The 17,220-nt window shown below is 40.0% G+C and overlaps 2 protein-coding genes across 2 annotated transcripts in view; one reads left to right on the forward strand and one right to left on the reverse strand.

Annotated features, from left to right (window-relative positions):
• LOC145775630 (ubiquinone/menaquinone biosynthesis C-methyltransferase UbiE-like) lies at positions 1-11,143 on the forward strand. Its single transcript, XM_082586954.1, has 5 exons — positions 1-179; positions 8,610-8,759; positions 9,206-9,441; positions 10,429-10,520; positions 10,872-11,143. Exons 1-5 carry the CDS (start codon positions 20-22, stop codon positions 11,083-11,085), a joined length of 852 nt encoding a protein of 283 aa, XP_082443080.1. The 5' UTR covers positions 1-19; the 3' UTR covers positions 11,086-11,143.
• Positions 11,144-14,561: 3,418 nt separating this feature from the next.
• The window catches only part of LOC145775726 (long-chain-fatty-acid--CoA ligase ACSBG2-like), a 34,003-nt gene continuing 31,344 nt past the window's right edge, over positions 14,562-17,220 (reverse strand). The window contains exons 15-16 of the mRNA XM_082587085.1: positions 16,579-16,681; positions 14,562-16,043 (exon numbers count right to left, since the gene is read on the reverse strand). Coding sequence (XP_082443211.1) covers positions 15,919-16,043; positions 16,579-16,681 — 228 coding nt within the window. The 3' untranslated portion in view covers positions 14,562-15,918. The remainder of the gene's footprint in view (positions 16,044-16,578; positions 16,682-17,220) is intronic.

Below are 17,220 nucleotides of genomic sequence, written 5' to 3' on the forward strand. Positions count from 1 at the left end.
CCTAGGATTTTTTATAAAGATGACATTAGTAAGAGTTTACCAGAGGGTGTTGCTGTCAAGCAGTTTGTTATGTCGAATGCCTATTTCATCCTTCACATCTACATCAACAGACAGCTCTGATGATGAAAATACATTTTTTGGATATGAAACTATAAAGAAGAAGGAAAAAGCTGAGAAAGGTATCAGAGTTTACTGCTTTTTCAGAATTATCTTCACATGTCGCTTCAGAAGTCACTATTTAAACGTGTTTGCCTTTCTTATAACACAAATTTGCAATGTACTTTAAGTAACTCCCAACATCTGGGTAATGAGACAGTTAAATTAAAACAGGAAGAAGATATAATAACCAGCATGCAACAATAATAATTGGCAAGGTGCTGGTAGGACAAGGTCTAGTTTATTCAAGAAGAGACAATGGATGATGATGATGCAAGAATTATTGGAAATATCAAAAAAGTATCAGCTCCAAGAACACTAGGTTTACGACAGAAGTGTATGAAGTCGGGTTTTCTGGACTCCCGCTCCAAATGTTTTGGGATTTTATTCCAAACTTCACTCTGAACACACACCATAAAGCATAATCCAGGTTTTTTATACCATAACATTTAAACCTTTGCTATCTCCTGTCATGAAAAGGAAGGCATATTATTATTAATTGAAATACACAAAAGTAACAAATATGCCAAGTGTGAAGAAGGGAGCGTTCTTCCTTGCTATCAGCAAGGCTGAGTGCTCACTACGTAGTAGGGTGGATCGCGAAATGGACTTTTTCACCAAATCGAAAACCTCAAATGGTTATTTGAAAATAGGCCCAAAAAAACACTCCATGCCAAATCTGAGCTCATTTGGTCTAAAAATGGCTTGCGAAAATGCATTCGAAATTTCCCAAAAATCCTGATTTTTCGTGAAAAATGCCATTTACCATTTTTTTTCCAGAACTTGAAAAAAATTTTTCCGTCACACTATATTGATGAAATGCATGCCCTTATACAATTTAGATGTCATTGTACTCTTTTAAAGGCCAATTCAACTAGGATTATGCCTCAAAACTACTTGTTTGAAAATGTGAAAAAAACGCCAAATATGCATGATGACGAATACAATTGAAATAACGTGTGTTGTATACTGCAGTGTATTATACTGTATATTATACTAGTGTGTAACTGTGTATAGGCTAAAAGTAATTGATAAAATGCTTTATTGCAGCACACATTTAAAGCATTTTCTCAATTGTTCGAAGTTTTGTACCATTCAAGCTGAAGTACATAGAAACATATTATGCAAAAGCATCTATGAAAGCAGTTCGGCTGCAGTCAGTGAATTCATTCATCAATGGTTGCTCCATCATAACTGCCACTTTGGTGCACAAATGAAATGAAATCCTTCTTCGAATCAGATATTGGATGAATGGCTCTTGAATTAAGCTTCGACAGAATTTGGCCCTCCCTAGTGCCTCAAGGTTGGCCTTCACATTACCAACACGACCATGTTCACTAACGTACAACCGGCAAACTCTGGAGGCCAAAGTCAACCATCGAGCATGGTTTAAGGGGCAGATATTGATGCTCTCTAGTCGGGCTGGTACAGATCCATTTCGAATAGCTGCACAAACATCATACAGATACCGTTGATCATCCGATAAATCATAGACAATCTCTTGAGGTAGTTCTCGGATAGGTGGGGCATTTTCGATCGGTTGGAAATTGATATCGATAGGTAGGTATTCAGCAGACTTACAAAGCTGCCCAATAGGTCCTTTGAATGACCTATTGACCTATCACCGGTAGTTTCTCCATCAAGTTTGATAAAAAGATGCCGGAATGGCAACTCATTCATGTGCAGCATACATATCAGCCAGACAAGCCGATGGTCCAAATGATTTTCTTATAATGCGATAACCCTGCCATGCATTCCAACGTTAACATTTGTTGAGTCACATCCGATGAACTTCAAACTGGTCAGCCAATTTTTTCCTTTTAGGGCAGCCGATAAGAATTGCTGAATGTCCTTACTCTGTCCGCTTTGAGGAGTGAAGTGAGTTAGGTACCTGCCACCAGGCTGTTTCACTACAGAATAATGTTCTTCTTTGGCCACGTGCTTGCCGCTGAGGCATTCCATTATAATTCAACAAATCCAAATAACCACTAAGTCTTCAATTTTGATGACTAAAGCATATGTTATAGTATGTGAAAAATGCATCTCGGCAAAAAAAAAATTGAAAATTGGACAAGCGGTTTTCGAGATATCGCGTTCTGAAGTTTTGTACCTGTCACTAGGTGGCGCTGTTGATGTGCCCAATGTTTTTTTGATTTTAGGGTTATATTTGAGGTAGAAAGTCGGTTGAAGTGTCTATTCCACCATTTTTCATGATGCAGAATTCAAAAATGATGTCAATTTTAGTCTACAAGAATTAGATAGGGAGTTGTGTGGCATTTAAAAAAAATTGGGAGACCAAATGCCAACCTCCAAATTTCCATGTGGGCAACAAGATATCTCAAAAAGATGTTTTGTTCTTTAAAGTTTCTTGCGTATACTTCATGATAATATACTGTTTATTTATGAGACTTTTGTCCTTTTTTCACAATACAACCTTTTATCAAAGACTTGCATAAGAAGTTATATGATCTATTAATGCAATATTTGAATAATGCGTGCTTATGATGTCACAATAACAAATTACAGATTTCCCCAAAAAACTTTTTTTGCTGTAAAAATTGCCCAGGAAAACCAGCCCTTGTTTCAAAATTGCAGTCAAATTTTGTTCTCCCGGGCAATTTTCACAATGAAAAAAAGTTCTTTGGGAAAATCTGTAATTTGTTATTGTGACATCATAAGCAAGCAGCATTCAAATATTGCATTAATAGATCTTTGATATAAGGTTGCATTGTGCAAAAAGGACAGAAGTCTCATAAAAAAATGTTATACTATGATGAAGTATATGCAAGAAACTTTAAAGAACAGAAAATTTTTTGGGATATCTCGTTGCCCACATGACAATTTGAGGGTTGGCATTTCGTCCCCCAAATTTTTTAAAATGCCCCATAACTATAACCATAACCATATAACCATAACTTATAACCATAACCATAACCCATAACAGTGTCAATCATAAGATGATTGACACTGTCTGCTTTGTAAAGCGCTGAGGAGCAACGCATTCTGCGATGGATACAGCGCTATATAAAAACTAACATTATTATTATATTATTATTATAACTCCTCAGCTAATGCTTTTAGAGTCCTAAAATTGAAACCATTTTTGAAATCTGCATCATGGAAAATGGTGGAATAGACACTTCAACCAACTTTCTACCCCAAATATAACCCTAAAATCAAAAAACATTCGGAACATCAACAGCGCCACCTAGTGACAACAACAAAATTTCAAAACGCGATATCTCAAAAACTGCTTGTCCAATTTTCAAAAAAATTTTTTTGCTCAAGTTCAAATTTTTAAAACAACAAAATATATCAAAACTAGCACCTTTTAAAACCTAGTGGTTACATTTTTTTCTGAAATTTGTTGAATTATAATGGAATGCCTCCACTGCTTCCTGGTCGTGGAACAAGTGTTTGATTTTTACGGCCATCAAAATACACATCCTGGACCAAAGCCGGGCACACTGCGATGGACTTGCAATCCACATTTTCATTTCTAAGATATTCCTTATCTCTTTGGATTTTACTCTTATCAGTTATTTGTAAAGTATCATCTTTCGTAACGATGCCGATATCAACTAAGAGAGCGGTACATATCACTGCTGTTGCTCGAATGGACACACCATATCTTTCACTTTTGCGTACAGTATTTTTAAAAATCTTCTTTTGTGAAGCCCATCGAGAACTTGATACGTTTTCGACATTGACAGTTCTGGCGTATCAGCAACAACATCCCTAAATGAAGACGTAACAGAGGAAACAATTGACGACGAGTCATCGGTATCATCAGTATTAGTAGAGTCTCCCTGAATGTCACTGGCAAATGTGCTGCAATGTGCAGCTGCGGATCTAGATCCTTTTTTTGCTTGTTTCCGTACTTGCTCTCTTAGTGCTGCAGTTCCAGTTGGATCGACACTTTGAAGTTGAGCGACCACTATCCCTTAACCGCTGATCCCACACAAAATGCAGATCAATCAATGGTATTTGATCCTCTTTTGTGCACTTGCATTTGATATGAGCTTTCATATCACATCCACAATTGTGTCCTTTTGAAGTAAAGTTAGTTCGTTTTTTCTTGGTGAGATGGTTTGTTTTGAGATCTTCATATTCTTTAAGGAGCCTAACCAATTTGGTTTTCATAGTCTTGTCTGGAATTAGTGGAATATTGGTACAGATTTTGAGGTTAATTGATTTCACATCTGACATTCTTTGTGAAAGGACAGCTTCTTCGTCCCCGTCCCCCAGGCAGCTTTCCCGAAGGAGATTCACTTTCTTCAAAATATTCTTAGATATTGGAAGTTGTGCTTGTGCCTAGGGTAGCTTTCTAGAAGGACCAACAATCGGGCATGCAATGTTTCTGGTTATTTTCAATTTTGACAGCATTGTAATCAGTCTACATTAACACTACCTCTCTCTTACAGTATAATTTTGTGAATGATGCAATATTGCATAATTTAGCAATTTTTTCACATTTTAAAGTAGTTTTTAACATAATCATGAGGTGAATTGTGACCTTGAAAAGGGTATAGTGGTATCCAGAGGTGGGCAGTAGCGCGCTACTTTTGTAGCGGCGCTACTAGCGGCGCTACTTTTTTGGTAAAAGTAGCGGTAGCGGCGCTACTTTTTAGTTGGAGTAGCGGCGCTATTTTTATTCCAAAGTAGCGGTAGCGGGAGAGACGCTACTTTTTTTCAGTCGCACTCCCGCTACCCGCTACTTTTTAATTTAAATTGAAAAAAATGCTTGTTTTTTTTGCAATACTGGCGTGGTCAAGCAGCTATATAATCGGCTTGGTTGCAAAGTTTCGGTCTTTTCTAGCTGACATCAACTTCTTCGGCGAATATCTCCGTGTGATGAAGCCTATCTGCCAGGCTTTAGACATTCTCCAGGGCGAGTCCAAGGCATATTACGGAGTCTTGCTTCCAACCATCACAATTTGCGGGAAGAAGTTGACCGAGATCAGTGATCTTGTGACCTGTGAGGAGTTGAAAGTGAAAGTCCTTGAAGGGGTGAAGAAAGGATTCAACAAGTGCTTCAACAACATGAAATGCTTTATGGCATCATGTCTTCATCCCTCCTTCAAGACGTCGTGGCCACAATTTCTGCACTACGTTTCCACGGATGATGCTGACGCACTGCGAGAAAAAGTCAAGACAGATGTAATTCGACTGTTGCGGAAGACATCAAGCCAGGTTGATACCGAGAAGAGTGACACCAACACCAGTCATGACTCCGAGGATGTATTTTTTGGAGTGTTTGCGCCATCCCGTGAAACGTCGGTGCAGAAGGAAGCAACAATTGTGGACGCCTTTTTTTCCGACAAGAGCAAGTCCTTGAGCTTTTCGAATACCGAGTTAAAACATCTGTTCATTAAATACAACACCCCCATTCCTTCCAGTGCTGCGGTGGAGACACTTTTCTCTGTTGGAAAAAATGTGCTTAAGCGAAAGCGGGCAGGACTTAATGACTCTCATTTTAAAATGCTCGTGTTTTTAAAAGATGCGTAACAATAAATTTCCCTTAGAATGTGTTTTCTATAACGACGTTAAAATGACAGCGTAAACAAATGATAACATTCGTTTTCAAGGTCATTTTTGCGTCACTAGGGACTTGAGTGTTTCCTAGTGTCATTTTAGACAAAAGTAGCGGAAGAAGTAGCGGTAGCGCGCGCTACTTTGGCCCGAGTAGCGGGTAGCGCGCGCTACTTTGGCCCGAGTAGCGGGTAGCACGCTACTTTTGTAAATTGGTAGCGGTAGCGCGCGCTACTTTGGCCCAAGTAGCGGTAGCGGGTAGCGCGCTACTTTGAAAGTAGCGGGTGCCCACCTCTGGTGGTATCTAAAATGTATAAGGAGATGCATTTCACCAATACTGGATCACAGAATAATTGTTTTTAAGTTCTGGATAAAAAAATAATAAATGCCATTTTCGCCCAAAAGTCTATATTATTGGAAATTTCAAATGCATTTTCGCAAGCTAATTCTGGTCCAAATCAGCTTAGATTTGGCATGGAGTATTTTTTCGGGCCTATTTTCACATATCCATTTGAGGTTTTCGAATTGGTGAAAAAGTCCATTTCGCGACCCACCCTACTACGTAGTACAGCGAGCAATTGTGATTCACTAACCATAATGGCGAAGCTTTCAATCAATCATTTTATTTTTCGTCATTAACACGTCCGGGACGAAAAATATACTAACTACAAAAATCGATATAAACCTACCAGCACGTTAACGAACGGGAAAAGGTGGCAAAACCTTGAAAGGTTTAAAATGTGCCTAAATGAAAAATTATGTAGTAGGCTATATATCAGTAGTTAGCACGGCCACAAAAAACAAATAGCAAAAAATAAAACAAAAACAGAGAAGCACACATGTAGGAATGAATGACGGCCTAATGAAAAGTGTTGTGGATTGAATTTGCCAGTTCCAATATTGATGTGGATGAGCACTGAGCAGTCATAATAATAATAATAATAGGATGGAGAAAGAAAACCGGACATAAAAGAAACCCATCCTCAGGCAAAAGCCCGTTTCAATGTGGCCCAGGAGAGCAGGTGTTGAGCTCATTCTATGGTTAGACTGCACATTACACAGTAGCCTAAGACGATTGAGGTTTGATATCCAGTTTAAGGTATTGTTTCTTGTCCTGGTGGGTGATGGAATGGATTAGCTGGTAGATGATGATGTCCTGATGGTGTTGTTGATGAAGCTCTCATCCCCTTTCATGCTAGTCATTTAGACCATTCAATCAATGATCTGTTTCTGGGCAGTCGATTGCCAAGTACAGCTTAAATATTGGTATGGTAACAATATCAACTGGCAATTGAATCCGGCTCCTGTTTTTTCCAAGAATTTTATACTCCAACGGCAGAATCAGTGGCTCTGGCTGTCATCATGATCATTAAGTTCCTTCCTCTCGTCGAGGGTTGGAGGCAATGAGACGCCAAGTTTCTCTGTTGTAAGATTTTTCTACTGCAGCTTTGTAGTTAAGTCCTGACCAGTCTTTAATATCATTAGTCCAAATTCTTGGTGGTCTGCCCCTATTTGGTTTGCCGTTCATTTTTCCTTCTATTAGTTGTCTTTGAATAGAATTATTGCGAATCATGTGGCCAAAATATTTCAATTTTCTTGATTTAATTGTTTGTAGAACTTCCATGTTGGTTTGTATTCTGGATAGTACATCTTTGTTTGTGATTTTATCCTTCCATGAAGTTTTAAGCATTCCGTGGCTCTGGCTGTAAATAGTCCAAAACTTTGACAATTTTTACTGGATACAGGTACTTCCAAACACAAAGTGAAATACAAAGTAAAACCATAACATAAGACCCTCTCAACAGAACAATTATTTTTTGCCAAGAGATGAAGAAGTCAAGCTCACATCTAAAAGTTCAAGGTCCAGTAGTATATATGGAATAAAATCCCACACGAAATATGCAAACTTGACAAATCAATCCCCTACATAAAAAACAACTTAGCCTACCTCTACAAAGATTTACGCTGCTAAAGATGTTGCTGATGCATCGTAATTATTTTGTTGCCTTTAGTCAATTTGAGTGCTTCAATGTATTTTTGTTTCATTAATATATACAGTATACCAGTTGGGAGCAGCTGACTTAGATGACCAAATGGTCTTTCACTGCTCCTGGCTAATCAGATTGAATTGTTCAACACTGAGCTACTTATGCCTTCCTCGATGTTTATGAATTGTATGTTATTGTGATGTAAGTTTATTGTGTACCGTACTGTTATAGAATCTGATTAGCAAATAAAGTTATTTCTTTCGTGTACACCTCTGGTTGACGACGGAGAGTCTACCTCACCAATCTGCCAAGGCAAATCTAGATTTCAGATAAACCTGACATTTTGACATAAGACAGGCTCATTGTTTTAATGGCTTAATGAATAATTTTTATATACATATGGGAGTGTTTTAGAGGTAGGATTATATATTGAAGTAAATCGTTTGAAAAAAGTAATGGAGAAAGATGAGTGGTACTGTCAAGTCAAAATGAAGAAACTTTCAGGGAAAATGAAATCAAACCAATCGAGAAAACACAACTGCTAAAACTTTTCTGCAATTCCAAAACTAACTAATTCAATGGGAAAAACCACGAAACTGGCAACCCTGTGGTAAACCAACAGCTTAAAGAAACTTGTAACCTCTGTATAAGTGCATTGGAAAAAATGAAACTCATGCAGAATATGATAAACATTTGTTTAATTGTTGAGTTGGTTCAAATAAATGAAACTACATATTTAATGTTGAAAGAGTTTTTTCTTATACATCTTACTAGTATCACTTTTAGGAAATCTCTTAACTTAAATGGGAGTTGTTTTTAACATCCTTGCTTCAAGAAAAATGTTTGGTGATCGTAATGTTGTCCAAGGTGTTACTACAATATATTGCTCCAAGGTGTTACTACAGTATATTGCTTATATTTAACTTGTCACAGTTCAAGGAGTGTTTTCCAACGTTGCATCGAAGTATGACCTCATGAACGACGTGATGAGCCTTGGAATACATAGGCTATGGAAAGATAAATTAATAAACATTCTCAATCCTAATGAACGGACTAAGCTCTTGGATTGTGCTGGGGGTACAGGTAAGTTCGGCGATTCACTGCTTCTTTATTAACATGTGAAAATACCCAGACATGTGCATCTAAAGAAGCTTATGTTTTAAACTGACATTTAAATTAAATGCTTATCAAAAACTATTGACAATAGCCTTGTGATAACTGCTATCACAGGTTGGGGATAGGTAGCCTATTTATGATGCAGTTGTGTGCAAAGTTGTAATTTCCGGACTAAAATATACATCCCTGCGATTTACTTGAAGCAAGATTTTAGGCAAACGAAGCAATGCAACCGCACACAAAAAGATGCTTTTTATTTTATCAAGGTCCTTCTCCATGACTCAAGAAGACCCTGGGACTGAGTGCCCCAATTCTTCGATTATTATTAATCGTAGTCCTAATAAGCTCAATCCAAGCCGTCTAATTTTTAGATTGTTTCCACCAAATCTCTCATTCTGTATTTTTGAATTTAGGTGATGTTGCATTTCGTGCAATAAAATATTCAAATCTGTTATCTGCAAAGGCACCACAAGTGACAGTGTGCGATTTGAATGAAGAAATGCTGAATGTTGGCAAACAGCGGGCACAGAAGAAAGGATTTAGTGTGGATTGGGTTCATGGAAATGCTGAGGACTTACCATTTCCTGACGGATCGTTCAACGCATACACCATATCATACGGTATACGTAACTGCACTAATATCGATAAGGTGAGTCATTAATTATTTTTAGTAAAGATACATCTTTTAATGGTCATGGTACAATCAGGTTTCGAAAAGAAACTAAGTTATTAATTTTAATTAATAGACATTGTGCATTCTTGGTTAGTCCCGTGTTGCAGACTGCAAGACGTTTGCAGTAAATACTGGGTAGGTAAATTTTTATTGACAAGCCTATGTGGGATTGTGGGAAGGCTTATATTTTGAAGAGTGGTGTTTTATAAGGTGAATGGTAGACACAGCTTGAAAGATAGAAGCAAGCTTTGTGATCGTTCTCGGCAAGGCAAGAGAATGTGCTTAATTCCCGCATGAAGTGCTTGTTTAATCAGATTGAACCAGAAAAAATACTTAGTTATGTTCTCTACTGCAGACAGTGCACACCGTTTCAGCCTCTTCAGTGCAGTAGGTACACTGGATACCTCCGTGTGACGTTTTCCCATTTTGCGGAACCTTAGCTCCAAAGCAGGGCTGGATTTAGCTAATGGGGTCCCGGAGCACTTTTACATCGGGGGGCCCCCGTGCAAAAAATTTTTTCGCACCTTAGGCGCGAAAAATTACTTCTACGTCTACAGTAGCATTAATCCAGCACTGCACAGCATTTTGTAGAAACTTCAAAGCCTAAAAAAAACACACACAAAATCACATTTTTTCCACGTCGGGGGGCCCCCTTCAAAAGAGGGGCCCGGGGCACCTGCACCCTCTGCCCCCCCCCCCTAAATCCGGGCATGCTCCAAAGATCCAACCTTGCCAAAGTGCTCAAAGTGCAAGCAGTGAGCTTTGCACAGCAAGGTGTCTCCAGTGAAGTGCTCAATGGGCATAAGCCAAGAGCGTCCTCATGCACATAAGCAAAGTAGCTTACGTTTTTCTACAAAGCGGGCGACCATCCCACACAGCAAAATCCGTCATTTTACATTCAACGTATGCAGACGTAGAAATGACTGATTATGCGATCTGGGATCCAACTATCTGTTTGTGCAGGTTTTAAAAGAAGCCCACCGTGTGCTGACACCTGGCGGCCGGTTTCTATGCTTGGAATTCGGCAGCGATGTCACTGTTCCTGGCTTGAAAAGGTTTGTAAATCTGGTTTTATAATTCACTTTCATAACTAAGACGGCGTAAGTTGCGAGATTTTCCTGGTCTTGACATAAACTAAAATTAAGCCATTTTCCATATCACATCGTGCTGAAGTGGCCTATGATGTGTCAGTGCAAGATTGACAGTTGTGTTGGTAAAGCCCCCTGTGATTTTATTTTTGAATACGTTGCCAACCCAGACGCAACATAAAGCGATCGCAGTGCTAGAGTGGTTGCGAGTGACCACAGCGTCAACGAAGTCAGCTGTCAACAATTTGGGCGAATGATAGCTGGTGCAATGTGCATTTGTTCCAGTGGACTTAGCCATGAAATATTTGATTCTTTCAGCTTGTACGACTTGTATACTCTTCAAATCATTCCTGTCATCGGTGAGCTGGTTGCCGGGGACTGGAAGTCGTATCAATACCTCGCGGAGAGTATGAGGAAGTTTCCCCGTCAAGAAGAATTTGCACAAATGATCAAAGAAGCGGGTTTTAAACAAGTTTCATACGAGACGTTATCACTGGGTGTTTCAGCCATGCATTCTGCCTTCAAATTTTGACAAAGTCTTTTTGCACTTTTTGTTATTTTCCGGTTTATAAAAGAAAATCGGTTTGAGATTTCTTTGTGGTGGTTTTAAACATCATAGGACGCAAAAGAGAACAGGATCTGTGGTCGCAGTTTTTTAACTTGGATGCCAACATACTCACCACCGAAACGTGGCACCGTTTCAGTTTTGTTTGTAGCGAGGTGTTATTGTACTAAGTTCACAATTCACGGGTGATTTTACTGTGGGAAAGGACAGAACCCGTATCTTGCCTTGAGTGAGACTATAGGCTGGCATGTCATGTAAAGGTGGTCCCATATTTGATTTAAATTTCGGGTATGAGAAGATAAGGTTCTCATTATACTAAGCCTCTGGCGTCTGGCAAAAAAAAAATAAGGGGAGTAGGGTGGCCAGTTTCTTTCTCTCGGCCGCCTTTTCTGCTGCAATTATGCCCACCCAATTTATTACACCCTAGGATTAGGTAGAGGTAAGCAGTGCTGAAGCCGGGAGTCGAACCACGTTTGCATAATTGGAAAGTCAACGCCTTATCCGTTACGCTATCCCACCGCCATGAAAAATCAACATTTTATATTTCATCAGTCCCTAAGTTTTAACTATCCCTGTTTCAAATGCCGGGTTTAAACGTAGTTTTCAAAGGCTTCTGTCAATAAACAAGTGTTTATCGAATGCGTTTGGTAAAGGCTACTTTGCTCTTTCGTCGTCCGTATCAATTCAATCCTGCAGTACCTTAACCCAATCGCTATTTGCTAGATATCCGGTTTTGCAATTGATAAATTAATCTGGGCGTGTTCTTTGGACCCTGCATTCAACACCAAGTGGACACGGCGTAGCTATTGCAGAGGTTGACAGTAGCTCGCTACATTTTGTTAAGATTAGCGGCTACAGCAGTGGCGCTACTTTTTCTCCGACGTAGCGGAGAGGTGCTGCATCAGCTTTACCGTACTTCAGCTGCTGTCTACTTTTCTGTTAAATTTTTTTGATGGCAACACTGAAAAACTCTGCAGCTGCTTGGGCGGACCATAAATGGAGTTCTGAATGGAAGTCAACCGCCACCAGACTTTTGTTTGTTTTATTATCTTTATCCTGCATTGCGGGAAAGCGGACTTGAGCGCTATGCATCGGTGTACGCCTTCCGACGTACACCTGACCCACGCTGCAGCCGACTGCAATGTCTATTTCCGATTGTCTACTCTACTTATGACTTAAATTTGGTACTACCCATTCATCGAAATCGATCACTGGGTAGAGGCAATTATCGTAAAGTTTCTTGCCCAGAGAAACAAGAGCGGGTGGCTGGAGTCGAACATGCAGGCTCTCGACTGCGAGCCCAACGCGCTAACCACTCGGCCACTGCTATTCGTTCATCGCCGACACACGCAGGCCCGGATTTAGGGGAGGGGGGGCAGAGGGTGCAGGTGCCCCGACTTTTGAAGGGCCCTCCTACGTGAAAAAAATGTGATTTTGTGTTATGTTTTTCCTTTCAGCCTTTAAAGTTTCTGCAAAATGCTGGATTAATGCTACTGTAGACGTAGAGCTGGTTTTTCGCGCCGTAGGCGCAAAAAATTTTTTGCACTGGGGCACCCCGATCTAAAAGTGCCCCGGGCCCCCCATCAGCTAAATCCGGCCCTGGACACACGCCTCATCGATCTAACGCTGCCAAGACAGGCATGGGTGCGCCTCAACCGTCTCCGTACGGGCGTTGGGCTTTTCCGCTCAACCATGCACCAATGGGGAATGGCCTCTTCCTCCTCCTGTGAGTGTGGTGCCGAGGAACAGACCACATCATCAATGACTGCTCCACCTAACGGAGTGGAAGGTCTGCGTGTCATGGATGATGAAACCAAAGACTGGCTGCTCTCTACTACCCTTCCAGTGTAGTCCGGGAACGTCGTGAATCTGGGGTGGTAAAAGGATAGACCCTCGGCCCCAGACGCTCACACGATGACGACTGAAAAACTAGAATAAAATTTCACCTAAAACATGTTTTCCATTAGGAAACGTTCAAATATTACGTAACGCCTTCGAGGGGGAGGGGGGGTATGCAAAGCGTTACGTTAGCGTCACATCGGGGGGGGAGGGGGTTCAAGCAAAACGTTACGTAACGCTTTCGAGTACGGAATGGTAGTTTTTTGTGCTGAATTTGTAGTGAAAAAGCGTTACATGGGGGAGGGGGGGATTGAAAAAAGCGTTACGTTGGCGTTACATGGGGGAGGGGGGTCAAAAATTCGGAAAAAAAGCGTTACGTAATATTTGAACGTTCCCTATACGACGTTAAAATAGCAGTTCAAACAAATGTATGTTTCAGTTTCGTTTTCAAGGTCACTGACTTTACAAAGTAGCCTACTTGAATAGAGCTTTCCTTGTCAGTTTAAGGCAAAAGTAGCGGTAAGGCCGCTCTTTTGGCAAACTGTACCATAGGGCGCTACTTTCAAACTAGCTGATGTCCTTCTCTGGGTTACTGCATTGATGGGTAGGCACTTTAACATCACCCACTCGTCGAAGAGTGCCTGCTTTTCAATGTGAAATTGCTTTGTGTTTTAGTCACAATTTTCCTTATAAACTCCATTGATTGCAGTCATTAAGATCCTTCTTGCACTCAGTTCAGTTGCAGAAGAAAAAATAGTAGGCTAGTAGCAGAGGGTTGGAATCGAACCCACGAAATCGAAATTACTACTCCTCTGCCCTAACCATTAGGCAACGCTGGTTGTAGCGAAGCATTCAGTTAAATTTCTTTGTATCAAAATTTTTCGATCAGAATATCACGTGTCGAGTCACATGACTGAAATCAGCTGAACCGCGAGTACGCTTTTCGACGAGTGGGTAATGTTAAAGTGCCTACCGCATTGATGACTCTATGAGCTATTTTAGCCCCGCCCGTTAGCTCAATGGTTGAGCGCCAGACTTTGTACACGAAGAAACCTCAAGATCAAGCAGTGCTGGTTCGGCTCTCGGGTGTGCGCTGAAGCAACGCATTTTGGGACTGCTCTCCATTCAGCGGCACCTAATGGATAGATAAATTCAAAGACAACAAGACACTTCATTCTGTCAATCTTGGTAACCGGACCTGTGTCATTCGTTCAAAGCTTCTCTACCAGAAATAACCTATAAGAAGCTTTCTTAGTCCGAGGATAAAGATTCAAAACAACCAACTTTAAACCCTTGCAATTTCGTATAGCCTACGCGTAGCGGATCTGAGGAACTGACGTAGGCCAAGTTACCGAAAATGGTGAAGATGTTTGATGTGTTTCACCCAGTGAACAGAGATTTGTTGTTAAAGCGGTCATCATTATCAATTGAGCAGTCTCATCGGGCATAGTTAATTATGCAAAATCAGGTTTAAGCCAAACAGCTTCAGATGGGGGCCCCTCTCTATGTCGCCAAAATAACGTTGTATTGCGTAGGCCCACAGTAGCTTATTAGAGTTTTACGTAGGCGTCAATCAAAAATACGTAACAGGTGTCAACTGCAGATACACCAAAAGAGTTGTAATTGCAACAATATATGGCAAACAGTGTGATAGAAAATAAACTAAAAAGTGAAATTTCAGTAAATGATGAATACCAATGCAAAACAATAAAGTACATAATAAGAATTGAAACACTGCATGCGGATTGAAGTTATTTTGATGATAAATCACAGCTGACAAAATAATTTGATTGACACCAATGTTCGACTTCACTTCCTGACCTTCCACGTTGATACTACAGGCAAATAACCTACACTGGCATCGCGGCGACAAATTAAAACCCAGACAGCAAATCAGTCTGCAGACGTTGAATCAATGCAAAAACAACCGATTTCCTGTCTAGGAAGTTGTTGCGCAGTAGCTTTGGAATCCAGGTTGGAATCTAATTTGCAATGTTCCCAAACCTCGTTATTGTTGATGCGATATTTTCGTTAAAGCGAACAAGTGCAATGCTTGGTTGAAACAACACCAGCACATCCACAATTGTTGGCAATAGCGGTGTGGGTCATTTTGAAATTGCAATTTGTTCCAGTTCGAAGGTAAACATGTTCACATTGTTCAGTAAAGCAAATAACTAGGCGATTGCATTCACAGTATAGCAACTTCACATAAACAAGCAGTTGATGTAATCAGATAATTCTAGAGCACAAGAAAATAATTGATCACATAAATAGGCTAGCCTAGCGTATACTTAAATTTATTGATAACAACTGCTACAAAAACAATGAATACGTTTTCGTAAATAGCAAGATATGTTAATAAACGCATGATAAATTGAATAATTGCACATTGTACACCAATGGTTCCCAACCGGGAGGGATTCCTCCCCAGGAAGTTTTACTATACAGCGAAGTTATTCGTTGCCGAATTTAAGTTGAAGTTGACATCGATTCATTCAAGTTATTATGACACTTTGTAAACAATTTGTAGGCTAGCTAGACCATCATATCCACCACCCTAGTTTTGTGACTGAAAGTTACAAAAATTTGAAAATTTACTGAAGTTTGGAAAAAGAAATGGAAAAGTTACGAAATCTTTGAATTTCTTTATTCGTATCTAAGTTTTCGCGTAGTGTTCAAATCCTCAAGGTTGCTTTGGCGAGAAGGCAATTGTCACGGTAGTCGAAGCAATTGCACGTGATTCGGGTGACTCTGGTATAACGTCAGAAGTGTGTGCAAGCACCCAGCAACGCAACAGAAGGGAAACTACTATGGCAGTTCAATCGATGGTAGCCTAATTATAATATACGATCTGATTCATCTTTAAAACAAAGCTCTTCTAATTAAGCCATTGTGTCTATTTCACGTAGGCTAATTGGAGAGGAACCAAACGTTTCAAAATTAGCAAAGGGGGGTGTGCGTTCAAAAAGGTTGGGAACCACTGTCATACACAATAAACTTGGAACTGGGGGACTCCGCGTAGATGGCAGCGATAAGATTCTTGTATTTGTTCAGCACAAAGGCACGCCGAACCTTCTGAGTGGGACCTAGGAAGAAGATATTTTTAGATCGCTCAGTGAACAAACAGTAAACTCTCAGCTTTGCGAATATAAGAACAAGAGATGAAGAAACGGCGTAGTTCATCTCTGAGTGTGCACAATGCACATGAACGACAACCCTCCATTCAGTGACACCTAAGGGATGGAGTAGTTTACAAAGAGCGGTAACTTTTTCACTGTCAATCTCGGTAACCAGGCCTTGCGTCAGTGGTTCAAAGTCTCCACAAGTATGCAAAACTACCAGGATTAAGTTCTCAAAGAAACTTTCCCGTCCGAGAACAACGATTCCGACATTCGTTCAGCTTTGTACACCAATAATAATCTTCATTAGTTTATCTTTGCAATCTGACTTTTGAATTAATTTCGACAAGCACAATCATTTAAACATTTGAATTCACTTTTACAGAGATATCTTCACACGGAAACATTTAAAGCTTAAATTTAGTAAGCATGAAGCATCCGCTATCAAGGTCGGGCCACTTATGGATCACCAAAACCATCGTTAAGAACAACAACTTCTTACCCAGCTCTCCGTCGCTGATCGTGAACTCCCCAGGAAGAATCGACCATTTGCGAATTGTTTGTGCACGAGATGTCGCTAGCGAGTTAACTCTTTGAAATCCAAGCTGCAAAATAATTACATTCGCATTGATAAGACATTGCTAACAATCCTGCGGTTTCCACGAGCCCAATACCCTCTCTTCACAAGCCAAGTCAATATTGCTTTGCTACTTTTCAGGCTTAGGAGTTATATTAGAACAACTACAGAAACCACAGTTCACAATAATATCTTCAAAAGAATTGCTAATTGTTTGCGCAAAAAAATGCTATTGTTAGTTTTTTTCTTACAAAGCGTGAAATGGTGATAAACCATGTCCAGTTAGTGACGAGAAAAAGCATAATAACTTACAGGAGAAATCTAAACGGGAATCTTATTTCATACGAAATCACAATTTTTGCCAAAACATGTTTTCAAAGAAAAATTTAAATTTAGAAAACGAACTGACAAATAATTTCCCTGAGGTATGTGACAAAGGCGGGAAAAGCATTGCGCAATCACTCAGCAAGTCACGTAAGTAGGATCAAACTACAAAGAACCAAAATCAACTTGACATTAGAGATAAGACTGAATTGAGGATAAACTGTGTCAATATAGGAAATGACG

The sequence above is a fragment of the Aplidium turbinatum genome, chromosome 8, assembly GCF_918807975.1.
Source record: "Aplidium turbinatum chromosome 8, kaAplTurb1.1, whole genome shotgun sequence".
Lineage (NCBI taxonomy): Eukaryota > Metazoa > Chordata > Ascidiacea > Aplousobranchia > Polyclinidae > Aplidium > Aplidium turbinatum.

Excerpts from the sequence above, each read along its gene's own strand:
- LOC145775630 (XM_082586954.1), top strand. The coding sequence starts at position 20 with ATGACATTAGTAAGAGTTTACCAGAGGGTGTTGCTGTCAAGCAGTTTG. Across the intron at positions 9,442-10,428 it reads ACTGCACTAATATCGATAAG|GTTTTAAAAGAAGCCCACCG; the intron begins GTGAGTCATTAA and ends CTGTTTGTGCAG. Across the intron at positions 10,521-10,871 it reads ACTGTTCCTGGCTTGAAAAG|CTTGTACGACTTGTATACTC; the intron begins GTTTGTAAATCT and ends TGATTCTTTCAG.